The following is a 13,486-nucleotide window of genomic DNA, read 5'->3' as shown; positions in this document are numbered from 1 at the left end:
ATTGGCTCCCTACAATTGCATTGCAGGGGAGCTAATGGCCTTCTGAACGAAAGATTGCTGCACTTAAAGGGGTTGTCTGGTCCAAATCGATAAGTCTGCAGTCACTCTGTGTTATGAATTCCCCGCAGTAAATACATTCTACAATGCACTAAAAAGCTAACTTCAGAATTACAAATAGAAACAGCATAAATTATTAACATCATGAAATCTAAACATTTATACATATATTGTCAAATTAGATTTTGATATTAAATTTTGAAAGACTGTAGTCTATGATGCAGAAATGATGAAAAAAATATAAATAAGAAAATGATAAAATAAAACACACCAAGCATTAAAGTTGACTGTCAAAGTCCCTACATGCACAAAATGTGCTAGTAGATGAATCCTGACAATCAAATTAATTATAGATTATTAATTACGAGTGTATATCAAACATGCTAAAGATCTGTTAAGAATAAATATCAGTAACCTGCGGTATGAAAATGCTGGCTGTACTGCCAATATTAGTGGAAAAACTGATGACTAGTTATGAAAAACGGCATAAAACCGGACTGTCATAGTAGATTCAAAATGCACATAGCATAAGAGTGCATGAAAACCTCATCAGTGATGAGATGGTGTCTACTGAGAATTGCTGAAAGAAAACGCATAGCATGGGGTATGGGCTGTGCGATATAATACCTATCAGAATAGAGTAGACAGAATGAGAGGTATAGATTCCAAAATAACATTACCCCAAAATTATCAAATCAAGAGTCAGCTTAGACGATGGAAAAAGATCAGTAATATGGGTCTGTCTACTTCTCCACCATCGTACAGCATAGTATAAAAGTCAGAAAAGTCAGTGCATGAAATCGGAACCACTAAGCTGGACTTTCACCGTTGGCATGTATTCTCATTAATGGTGGAATATCTATCTATACTGCACAGAACAAATTAAACTCTAAAAATTCATCTTCAGTCAAGTTCTAAAGTCAACGCTAACAATATTATATTGGGAACTTCAGATGGGCAACTTTCCATAAACTGGTATAGTGAAAATTAAAAAGATTAATTAATAAATGAGCATGGTGTCTTTATGGAAATTCAGACCCTTGGGTTGTTTAGAGTCTAGGGTATGTGCCCACGTAGCGTTTTACAAGCGTATATGCTTCGGAATTTCCGCAGCATAAACGCTTGTAAAATGCTTGTTAATCCGTCCCCCATGGTCCCCAATGAGAATCCGCAATTTCAATGCTCATGGTGCGGATTTTTCCGCAGCGTTTATGCTGCGCTTAAAAATCCGCAGCATGTCCATTAATTTTGCGGACACGCGTGCGGAATTGCCTTGTCAATGCAATAAAAAACGCAAGGCAATTCCGCATGTCCCAAACGCATCATAAACGCGCGAAAAACACTTACAAAATTCCGCAAGCGTTTTTCCGGGAGAGGACATGCGGAAATGAAGCAGAAATTTTCTGCATCATTTCTGCAACGTGGGCACATAGCCTAACTGGATAATCCGATAGGCTTCTCGTATAAATAATTTCTTTATCCAGTCACCTCCTCTGGTAGGAGCAAAAACTTTCTCCAAACCATAGAAGGTGATGCCGCTCAAGTCACCATTGTGTATCTACAAAATGTTTCCCCACACCAGAGTAAGTTCTGTTTTTACTGTTGATGTTCTGGATATGCTCCTATATTCCTTTTTTTTTTAAATGTTTTGACTTGTGCAGCCAATATAATTGAGGTCGCAATTCCTACAAGAAATGCAATAAATTACAAAAATTGTATTTTTTCATTTTCTTATTTATATTTTTTTCAGACACAAAGAAATTCAGCATCATAGACTACAGTCTTTCAAAATTTAATATCAAAATCTAAGTTGACAATATATGTATAAATGTTTAGATTTTATGATGTTAATAATTTATGCTGTTTCTATTTGTAATTCTGAAGTTAGCTTTTGGTGCATTGTAGAATGTATTTGCTGTGGGTTTCACATTGGACATCAACTGTTGTTTATTGCGCGCTAATTATGCTGTGACGTCCATTTGGGTGGTATTCATACTTGTGTATATATAAAGCTGTTGTGATCTGCAAACACACATTCTATGACTAAGGGCTTCGGTCAGAAACGCGTCAGAAGGATGGTTATATACTTCTTTTAAATTGTACGGATATCCCTACTCCCTTTTTTTAATATGATGGAATAAAGACAAAGAAATTTTAATGAATCTACGCTTTATGGAACTTTTCTTTCCTATTTTTTTTTGTAGACTTTTGGATAATCATAGAGTGCGGAGCACTATTGCGTTCCTACCCCTGAAGACACCAGTCGCACTGTGCTGTACATTATAATGTGAATAGTGTCATGATGTTTTAGATATATTCTGTAATGTACAATGTAGAGAGTGTGATAAGCATTGTTAGTATAATGGGCATAGTGTGCAGCACGACTATAGGAAATGTAAAGTATAAGATAAGTAATATAATGCATAGGTTAGGTTTTAGGACATAAGGTAGTGACCTCAGGATAAGGTAGACATTGGTAAGCAGGTATAATGTATGCAAATGCAATGCATAATGTTGGTAAAAGTATATCTGTCAGCTACAGATAGAGACAGATATAATTAAGGTTTTGGACTAGCCCATAGTGGGAGGGGAAAGTCCCAGTAAAAAGGGACTGCTTCCTGATAGCAGATCAGATAGGGAAGTACAGTGACCAAGTTCAAGTTGCAGTGGACGAGCATCTATTGATTGCACTGAGAAGCCTTATTGAAATCCCTTGCGGACATTCCTGCAACGTCTGGAACTCAAGGCTCAGTACAGGTACTAGAAAGGGTACATTATTCTTTGGTGTACAGGGAACAATGGACGTGGAACCGCATGAAGGGATGGTAACCGATCCTGGAGGCAATGCTGGAATGGAATTGAGATCCCTGGGGCTGACAGGAACAGTAAATATAGGGATAGTCCAGGAGGAAAGGATAGTGATGCTGAAGACATACTGTACTAAGGAAAGGAGAACTAAAAAGTGTGGTGCACGATACTGTGCGTTACAATCTGATGAACTTCAACTATCCAGTAAACTTTTGCTTATTGAAATGAATTTGGTGTCCCCTGAGTTATGTGTGGGGGATCATGATGATGGAGGCCTGGAGAAAGCAGAAGTCTGCATCCTACAAATGAGTGTGATGCATCCCACACCTGACAGCACACTGGGACTGGGATATTATTTTCCTGTAAAGTGCCGGGGCATTATGGAGCAGCAGATCGCCCACACGACTACCGCCCTCGATCACTTTACAAAGTCTATTCTGCAGTAATGTAGTTCAAAATTTAGATATTTATGCCCCAATTAATCAGTGCCTTTGTGACCGGTTTATGTCTAGTATTGTGCATTTTGCTCCTTATTTTTGTTTGCAGCAAATTTATTAATCTATTTGTGCCTTTTCTGAAATCTACTTTATTTGTACTCACCTGTTTGGTTTATTTATTTATTTTTTTTCATTGCAAATGTTTCCGGCTGATTCATCAGTTGCAACTTTTTTTAAAAAGTCTCAAAACTAGGCTGAACTCTACTTCAGTTTTCCCCCTTCCCAATCTGGTTTTATGCATGTCTTTTAAAAAGTCAACTGTTTTGGGACATATTGAAAAAAGATGCAACTTTTTGCTCAAAAAGTGACAAAATTGGTTAATGATATTAAAAAGACCTATTTTTGACTTTGCGCCAAAATCAAGAACCACGTGCGCTATTATGTTGAATTTGGCGCAAACTTTTAGCAGAAAGGGAACCTGTCTGCTAAAAAAGACCCCACACTATTTACTATTTGCACGCGGATTACTACTAGATCTATGGCAATTTTTTTTAGCTGACAGGTTCCTTGTAATCACATCATGGTGCACAGCAAAACAATGCAATGGCAAATAAAAAAAAAAGGTTAACGTGAATTCATTTACTCGTATTTCTTTTGATTCGTAATTGTAGATGATGGCTCGAATTTCAACCTGCTCATTTCTCACTGCAGAATATGGGAGTCTTAGATCAACAAAAAAATTCTGGAAAGTCAGGATTTCATAGGGTTTAGCCACACATATTCCTGTATCGATGGGATAAGAAAGATAATCAGATTAATTATATGCGATAACGTTAAAGGTTAAGCAAAAATTGTTTGAGGTGAATTGAATCCACCTTCAATTTTTTCAAAAATTCAGATTCTCATGAATTCAATTTTTTTGTCATCCACTCCATGCAAATTCAGAAAAAATGACGACCAGCTTGCCCCCATTATTCTGAAATTGGAGAGGGCTGGAAAATGGTTATTAAAAAATAATACTCATCTTGCCACTCGACCCTAATTCCAGCGGTGTGTTTATAACTGAACTTTTTGCTGTCATTTTGATAAGATCACTGCAAATTTAGCAGTTCTCTGAATGCTGAGCTGTACATAGCCACGCCCACACCACTGATTGGTTGCCCATGTGCAGGGGACACAGTCAGCTGCCAATCAGTGGCAGGAGGTGGGGTTACACAGAGCTCATGAATATGGAGGACTACATAGCAGCAGGTTTATTAGTCCTCCAGTGATATTCTCCTACTGATAAAACAGAGGTTTTATCAAAACTACAGCAAGAAGTCCAGAAAGTGACACATCTCTGGAATCGGAGTGTCTTTTCCTGCGTTATGCTGCTCTCAGATTAGATGGCAAAAATGTGGTGAAATTTAAAGGGAATCTGTCAGGTCCCCCCATGCCCTCCAACACAGCAGCATTCACCTATGTATGAGTAAATTCCCTGCCTAACCAGTCCTGTATAACTTTATTGAGTGGACAGCAGGATAGGATCTATTCATAGCTATTCAGGTGTTTGGTGCTAATGTGCATTCAGGTTGATGTTTTCATACAGTATATAGATGGCATATTTACTCCATGTTGTGGCAATACTAGCAAATACATAAGCATTCAATATTAATACATGGATTATATTTAGTTAATGAACCTATAGTGGATATATGTTAAATAGAATACTTATAAGCCTGGCTAGCAATGACTATTTAATTGACTAAAATGGACATTACTATTCATTAGGTGTAATTTATTATTGGGCTATATGATCATTGGAGGATATTTTATATATACTTTCCTAGTGGCACTCTGTTATTACATGGTTTTTATGTGTGTAAAAATTATCAATAAATTACTTCTTTTTTTTTTAAATACTCTTTTGTATCCTGGGCTTAATTTCTTCTGCCAAGCATTTTTCACGTGAATAGATGTTTCTTGAGTTTGACCAATTACGTATTTGACTTCATTTGGGAAAATATGTGTCTAATATTTTACAAGGATAGTAGGAGAAAATGGACCCCAAAATGTTTTGTGCAATTTCTCCTGAGTACACCGATACCCCGTGTGGTTGAAAACGACTTTTGATGCACAGTGCAAAGCTCAGAAGGGAAGAAGCACCATATTGGAGTTCAGATGGACTGATTTGGGGGTGCCATGTCACCTTGGCAGAGCCCTTGAGGTGCCAGAACAGCAACAGTGGCCACAGAAATGGTGCACACATCAGATGCGCCAAATCTGGCGCTTAGCCTCGCTCTTCCCACTTGCCTGGTGCATTGACAAGTGTGGGTAATAGGGTTGGGGTTCATGTCAGCCTTGCATTGACAGCTGACACAAACCCCAGATTAGTAATGGAGAGGCTACTATAAGACGCCCCCACTATTATCCCCATAGTAACGGTTTGGAAATAAAGACACAGCATGAAAAAAGTATTTTACTTTAAATAAAAGTCCACACCATTTTTTACATATTTATTTAAAAATGAAAAAACAGTTATACTCACCTAACGCCTAATCATCTGAAGCCATTGTCACCTGTAAAAAAAATAAAATAAAAAACAACCGTATCCTTCACCTGTGCAACGTGATGACATAATCCCGAGTGTCCCATGGCGATCGGATAATTGTAGGACAGTTACATCAGCAGTCACTGATGTGACTGCCCTACAAGACAGCAGGCTACACACTGACATAGGAGTGTAATCACTCCTGTGTCAGTTTATAGCGCAGAGCTGCTGGGAAACAGTTCATGGGAGTTCAATCAGTGGATGAGCTCTGGTGTTGAGTATTCGATTGCAAAAATTTCTGCAAAGTTCCTGCATCTCTTTGCAGCAAAAAATGCTGCAGAAAAAACGTGTGTTTTTGCCACGTTTTTGCATGCCATTTATGCATGCATTTTTGTACAGCAGTGAATGCTTTTTGGAGCTAAATAAAGAAATTTAAATAAAGAAACGTGGACATCGCTTTAACCATTGGATTAACGTCGGGCCTGGGATGAGTATATTGGGTTAATTTACGTGATTAAAGGATGTGTCTGTTTTATTTCAAATAAAGTGTTTTATTCTTGGTGTGTGTGTTTATTTAACTCTTTACTTACAGGTTTAGTAATGAAGGTGTCTGGCTGACACCTCTTCATTGGAGGGTTGGGGTTCATGTCAGCCTTGTACTGGTAACTGACATGAAGCCCAGGTTAGTAATGGAGGGCCGTCTATAAGACTCGCCCATTACTAACCCCATAGTAAAGATTTAGAAATAAAGACACAGCAAGAGTAAAGTCTTTATTAAATAAAAGTCCACACAGGTGTTTATATATTTATTTAAAAATAAAAAACACAGTTATTCTCACCTAACGCCTAATCCCCCGAAGACACTGTCACCTTTAAAAAATCTGAAAATAAAAACAACCATATCCCTCACTTGTCCGATGTGACGACATAATCCCGAATGTCTCATGGCAATCAGATAATTTGTAGGACAGTCATTGATGTGACTGCTCTACAAGACAGTAGGCTACACACTGACACAGGACTGTAATCACTCCTGTGTCAGTGTATAGCACTGAGCTGCCGGGAGAGAGGTCACTGGAGTTCAATCAGCTCCGTTGAGCTCACTTATGGCACCACCGCTGCATGAGAATTTTCTCACGCAGCGGTGATGCTGTAAGTGAGGTTACCGGAGCTCATCAGCTGATTGAACTCCGATGACCTCACTCAGCGCTATACACTGCAGGAGCGATTACGCTCTTGTCAGTGTATCGCTGGGTGCTGAATAGAGCGGTCACATCTAGCGATGTGGCTGTTCTATTAATGAGATCTGCTTGGGACACTCGGAAATATGACGGATAGGTGAGGATTATGGTGGTTTATTATTTTTCTGTATTACAGGTGACATGGACATCGGGGATTAGGTGTTAAGGAGATTATATGGTGTTTTTGCATTTTTTATTTTTTTGCAGGGGACAAGGGCATCAGGGATTAGGTTACTTGAGTATAATGTATTTTGTTCTTATTTTAATATTTTTTTATTAATTTAAACTTTTTTTTTTTAATTTTCAGCCGACTGATTAGAGACTACTGCTCCCATCCAGCGGCGCCTGCTCTCTCTGATAACAGTGACAGCAGGCGCCGACTGATTGGAGCAGTAGTCTTATCAGCCTATGCCTGTCACACGCAGTAAGCTTTTTACCATAGGTCACTGTCACAGCTGCGGATTCCCATTGGCATCTGACAGCATGATCCCGCAGTGCTCTGACCCACAGTAACGATGTTACAGCCAATCAGAGCCTGTATTTCCCGCACTGTCACGCAGATGAAAGTGCAGGAAACACCCGAACCTGAATTTTACTGTTCGGGTTTTCCCATCTCTACTCTTAAATCTTGGAAGTTTAACTGGCCCATAAGCGAGAAGTCATAGGAGATCGAAAAATTCCACGATAAGGTGGTGAAATGCCAGCAAATACCAAGTCAATACTTTTTAAGTGCTTAAGTCATCAGTTTTTATATCTTACCTTTATTCTCTGACAGACTCACAGCCAGCAATTCCCATGTTGTGATGGAGTCCTTAAGATATGTGTTTGATAGGACCTTTGTAGAGATACTGATGAGAAATATATGCCATATTAAAAGGGTTCTTCACTATAGACAATCCATCATTTTTAGGTTGGGTTCATATTACTTTTGAGCCACACATTGGACATAACCTTGGCTGGAGCCTTTCACTATAATAAGTCAGACAGAGGAACTTAACACTTTGTCTAGACTTCTAGTTGACAATCTCTGTCTTTTGTAGGCAGGCACAAAAGTAGGGTAGCTGGATAACACCAACATGAAGGCCAGAGAGAAAACAGAGTGACTTCATTGGTCTCCATAAGGCTTGCTCAAGTCTACCGTCTGAATCCCGTTTTAAAGGGCTTAATTGAAACCACTAATGTGTGTCACAAATATAATGTAAACATAGCTTTAGAAGAATATTATACCAACAGGCCGATACAAAGTGTCTTTCTGATGGAATAGCCAGCAAGTAGCCGCATTCTGTGGGTAAATCTGACATCAATTTTCCTGCGGCGCCACCATAGGGCAATTTAAATGTTACACAATCTCCAGTGAAATCAGTTAGTTGTCTGTGTAATGTAGGACAAGGCAGGTCCTCCATTGCAGAATACTCTTTTTGTAGCCACGATCTACTCTGGAGGTAAAAAAGGTAAAAATCTTAAACAGAGGATCTTCTCCTATTTACCCAGAACTACTTAATATGTTATACAAAATAGATTTTTATTATTTTCTAAACAGGCCAATCCCTCTTTTTAAAGCTGGTCTATTTGGATGGACTATTCAAGGCTTTTATAGAATGAATAAAGTTTTTGATGTAGGGCCAAATTTTTTTCATGCATTATTTTTATTTTTATTGTAACCGTTTTCATTTTTAACTGTTTTCTTTTTATTTAAAAGAGGTTGTAGGCTACAGACTACTTTTTCATTGATTACTGTTCTTGGTGTCTGAGGCAGCAGCGGCCACCGGACGGAAATACTCAATTGCTGATCTGCTCCGTCTTCTGATAGTTGTCGCGGCTTGGTACTGCATATCGGCAGCCGCCGACCCCAAAACAGCTGATCGGTGGGAGTGCAGGGTGTCGGACCCCCACCAATCAGACATTCCTATCTCAAGGAAAGGCAATCAATGATAAAATGGGGGGGGCAACCTCTTTAAAGAGGTTTATCATGGTATTGACCATGAGCAGCTTTGTCTATCAGCTTCCTGCTTGCCCCGAGGCAATGTGCTCCTGATGATTGACAATTCAGGACGGTATCATATTTGTGCCACACCTGAACTATGCATTCTTCAATGCTGCAAACAAAAAGATCTTTGCCCCTCCACCATCTCAGGAGCTACAGGGGCACAGAAACTGGAGGTATCCAACCAGCTTTAGAGCAGTGCATCCAAGCTGTAAAGCAAAGATTTTGCAACCGCACACTCCTTGCTTGAAGTAGCTGGCAACTCATGCAGTGAGCAGTAAATTATAACATTTAAAAATATATTTTTAATAAGAGGAACATTATAAAATTGCTAATTTTTACAAAATTTGGAAATGTTATCCGTTTAACAATTTGAGACAACCCTCATGCTGTGAGATTTGAATATACTATCACAATTGCTTCCATAATACTTTCAGTATATAAAAGACCTTTTAAACTTCTGGCTGCCATGCCCAGAATTGTCATCGGGAGTTTATGGTCTTACAGATGTAGCTCCCTCGGTCTGAAAAACCATTAGGCAGCAGAAGTTAAGAACTAAAACAGCTAAGAAAGGAGTTATCTGTGATCGTGGATATTAAAGTGGATTGTCAGATGTATAAAACAGTCAGCATCCACAAGTACTTTGGTATATATTGTGACAAAGTCAGCAATGTGTCAGAAGGGAGATGTGTGTCACTGGGGCTGTTAGCCTCAGTGATATGAAACATGGAAGTTTCTCTTACACATTAGGTGCAGAGAGGGTTAACGGCCCAGGTTTACAAGGGCAAGTTTTTTAGTGGATGGTGAAGTGTGAGGCAGGATGCCATCCACCATATCTCCAATCCAGGTAGTGGTCTGGGCTTTAAATAGCCAGCCTTTACACTCAGGTGTGGTCAGTATCTGGAAAGGCTTCCTCCAGAGAGGAGCTTGTATTGTGCTGGACCATGTGTGCTTAACCCGGAGTCTCCAGACTTCGGCCGATATATGGACTGTGCTGTAACTTTGTATTTTGTTTTACCTTTATGCCGAATGGTCTGTGTTCTTTTCTTTATGGACTCCAGGTTAGTTTATGATGCTTAAGAAACTAACCCGAAATTTAAAGAGACAGTGTTCCTTATCTACCTCCACATACAGCCGAGCTTGTCACTTTACCACAATATATATATAAAAAGTTATATACATTCATGGCCAAAAATTATTATTTTAGTGTTCACAAAATTTTTTGCTTCAGTTTTTATAGTGGCAAATTGCATTAACTCTAAATTGTTATGAAGAGTGATCAGCTGAATTGCAAAAAGTACAGTCTTTCCTTGTCATGAAAATTAACTTAAGTACAAAAACACTTTTGCCACTGAATATCAGCACTGCCACAAAATGACCTGCTTACATCATTTCAGTAATCTTCTTGTTAGCTTGGGAGAAAGTGTTAACGAGGAGAAGGCAGCTGATATTTTGTTATGCTGATTAAATATTAAGATCAGACTGATTGCGTCAAAAGGTGCTTAAAATCCTTTAATTTTTCTGTTAACCATGAATACCTCCAAAGAAATGTGCAGTCATGATTGCTTTGCATCAAAAGGGCTTTACAGGTAAGAACATTGCTGATTGTAAGATTGCCTCTAAATCAACCTCTTATTGGATCATCAAGAACTTCAAAAATATATGTTCCATCGCTATTAAGAAGAAGGTATCTGGGCACCAAAGTAAGTGCAACAAGTGCAAGTTATGTGGCACATGCCACAGCACATGCCACTCATGGGATTAACTTGCTCCAAAAAACATCCCATCATATGTGTCACTGGGAACATCATTTGTCTTGGAACTTTACTCTCTTAAAATAGGCGCACATTCTGGCAATGGTTCTTTTTAGTCTGTCTGAATACTACTGACTTTCACTTTATATTGACAGAAATGTGTTACTTACCTATTAGGGTCTAAAATGGCCCATTAGGGACCATTAGGGTCAGTCCTCATTGAGTGGGGGTGCCATTTGCGCTAATTAGGGTGCCAACCTCCACGACTAGGTAGCACTACTGTAGGGCTTGTCACAGGGATAGACCCATGTATTCATTCATTAGGGTTAAGGTGCGGATAACTATCTACCATTATTAATTAGATTCTCTTTCTGATTCACACCTAACATTCACTATGCTTACATATTGTCTTACTGATTTTGCCACACTAATCCTCACTCTCCTTCGCCATCCCCAAACCCCAGCAACCTCTAACCAAATCATCATCTCTCCTTCCCTCCTACCTCCCCACCTAACCTCATCTACAGACCTGCTCCTCAACCTCAAACCGATGCTACCAAAACATAAAACAAGCCAGACACTCTCCTTCTCCCACCTGCTCTCCCCCTCTCTGCTTTTCCTCACTGCTGTAGACATATCTCCCAATCCTGGACCCCCACAGCTTGCACCTTCCACCAATTCCCCCACCTATCGCATCAAACCAACTGCAAACTAGAGTAACCTCTCTTACGCAAAACCTGTCCCACTGAAGCCCACCCCACTGCTCCCTCTCTCTGGAGCACTCTGGAATCCATGCTCTGTCTGCAACAAGCTCCATTTTGTCCACGACCTCTTTACCTCTCGTCATCTCTCCTTCCTGGGCAACACGGCTGACACCCTCTGACACTGCCTCCCCTGCTGCGCTGTGTTACGGCGACCTCCACTTCACCCACACTCCTCGCCCTGGTAACAGACATGGTGGAGGAGTGGGTTTTCTCCTCCGTAACATCACCTTTAGCCCTACTCCTCCTCTTCCCTCTCTTATTCTCCCTTCTTTTGAAGTCCACTCTGTCCGCATTTACTCTCCCTCCAACCTCCAAATGGCTGTCATATACCAACCTCCGGGCCCGATCACTGCCTTTATTGACCAATTCTCCTCCTGGCTTCTCTACTTTCTCTCAGCTGACATTCCCACAATGATCATGGGTGATTTCAACATCCCCACTGACACTCGCCAGTCAGCAGCATCCAAATTCTCGTCGCTTACTTCATCCTTTGGACTTATTCAATGGTCCTCCTCAGCCACCCACACAGACAGACATACACTAGACCTTATCTTCACCCGACTCTGCTCCCTATCTAACCTCACAACCTCTCCCCTACCCCTATCTGACCACCATTTACTCACATTCTCATCCTTGTTCTCCTCACCTGTCACCCATGTCCGGCAACTAGCACACACCCGCAGAAACCTTGCACATCTAGACATTCACACACTCTCTGACTCTGTTCTACCACTGACATCCATATCCTCACTCCATGACACAGACAGTCCCACCGCTTTCTACAATGCCACTCTCGCATCATCGATTGACTCGGTCGCCCCTCTTGTGCATGGCAGAGCGCGACGAGTCAACAGGTAACCCTGGCACAACAACCTCACTAAACAGCTTCGACAAGCGTCCAGGGTTGCGGAGCGGCGTTGGAAGAAAACACATACTCAAGATGACTTCACTGCATTCAAACAAGCAACACTCGCATTCAAATCAGCACTCACCTTTGCTAAACAGGCCTACTTCACAACTCTCATATCCTCCCTATCCTACAACCCCAAACAGCTATTCAACACTTTTAACTTTCTCTTCCGCCCTCTACTGCCCCCTCCGACCTCCATGATCTCTGCTGAGGAGTTTGCCACACACTTCAAAAACAAGATTGACCAAACACGGCAAGTCTTTACTGTCCAACCACCACAACCCCTTTGTCTTCCACAGCATTTCCCTACCCCCATAACCTCCCTTCCCAACATCACGGAAAGAGACCTTACTCGTCTCCTCTCCAAATCACACCTCACCACGTGCTCTCGACCCCATCCCATCCCACCTGCTCCCCAACCTCACCCCCACACTCATCCCATCCCTAACCCATCTCTTCAACTTATCACTATCTTCTGGTACTTTCCCCGCTGCCTTCAAACATGCCACAATCACACCCTTCCTAAAAAAACCATCCCTCGACCCAACCGCCTTGTCCAGCTATCGCCCCATATCGCCTCTCCCATTTGCCACAAAACTCCTTGAGCAACACGTTCACGCTGAACTTTCCTCCCACTTTTCATCTAACTCTCTCTTCGACAACTGACAATCCGGCTTCCACCCCCACCATTCCACCGAAACTGCCCTTACCATAATCACCAATGACTTACTTACAGCCAAAGCTAACAGACAATTCTATGTACTCCTTCTTCTTGACCTGTCTTCTGCTTTTGATACAGTTGACCACTGCCTCCTACTACAGATCCTCTCTTCCTTTGGTGTCAAAGACATTGCACTATCTTGGATCTCCTCATACCTTTCTAACCGCACATTTAGCATCTCCCACTCTCACACTACCTACTCACCCCACCCCCTCTCTGTTGGAGTCCCTCAAGGCTATGTCCTAGGACCCCTACTCTTCTCAATCTATACCCTTGGCCT

At 40.8% G+C, this 13,486-nt stretch overlaps 1 protein-coding gene across 2 annotated transcripts in view; it reads right to left on the bottom strand.

Moving 5' to 3' along the window:
- Positions 1–13,486, bottom strand: part of LOC141167054 (venom factor-like) — a 231,368-nt gene that overhangs the window by 145,495 nt on the left and 72,387 nt on the right. For both annotated transcript variants that reach the window (XM_073654381.1, XM_073654382.1), the window contains 2 exons: positions 7,833–7,921; positions 3,946–4,085 (listed from right to left, as the gene is read on the bottom strand). In XM_073654381.1, coding sequence (XP_073510482.1) covers positions 3,946–4,085; positions 7,833–7,921 — 229 coding nt within the window. The remainder of the gene's footprint in view (positions 1–3,945; positions 4,086–7,832; positions 7,922–13,486) is intronic.

Source organism: Phyllobates terribilis, unplaced genomic scaffold, assembly GCF_046119375.1.
Source record: "Phyllobates terribilis strain yellow unplaced genomic scaffold, ASM4611937v1 Scaffold_11__3_contigs__length_659146591, whole genome shotgun sequence".
NCBI classification, from domain to species: domain Eukaryota; kingdom Metazoa; phylum Chordata; class Amphibia; order Anura; family Dendrobatidae; genus Phyllobates; species Phyllobates terribilis.
This window is presented reverse-complemented; position numbering and strand designations above follow the sequence as displayed.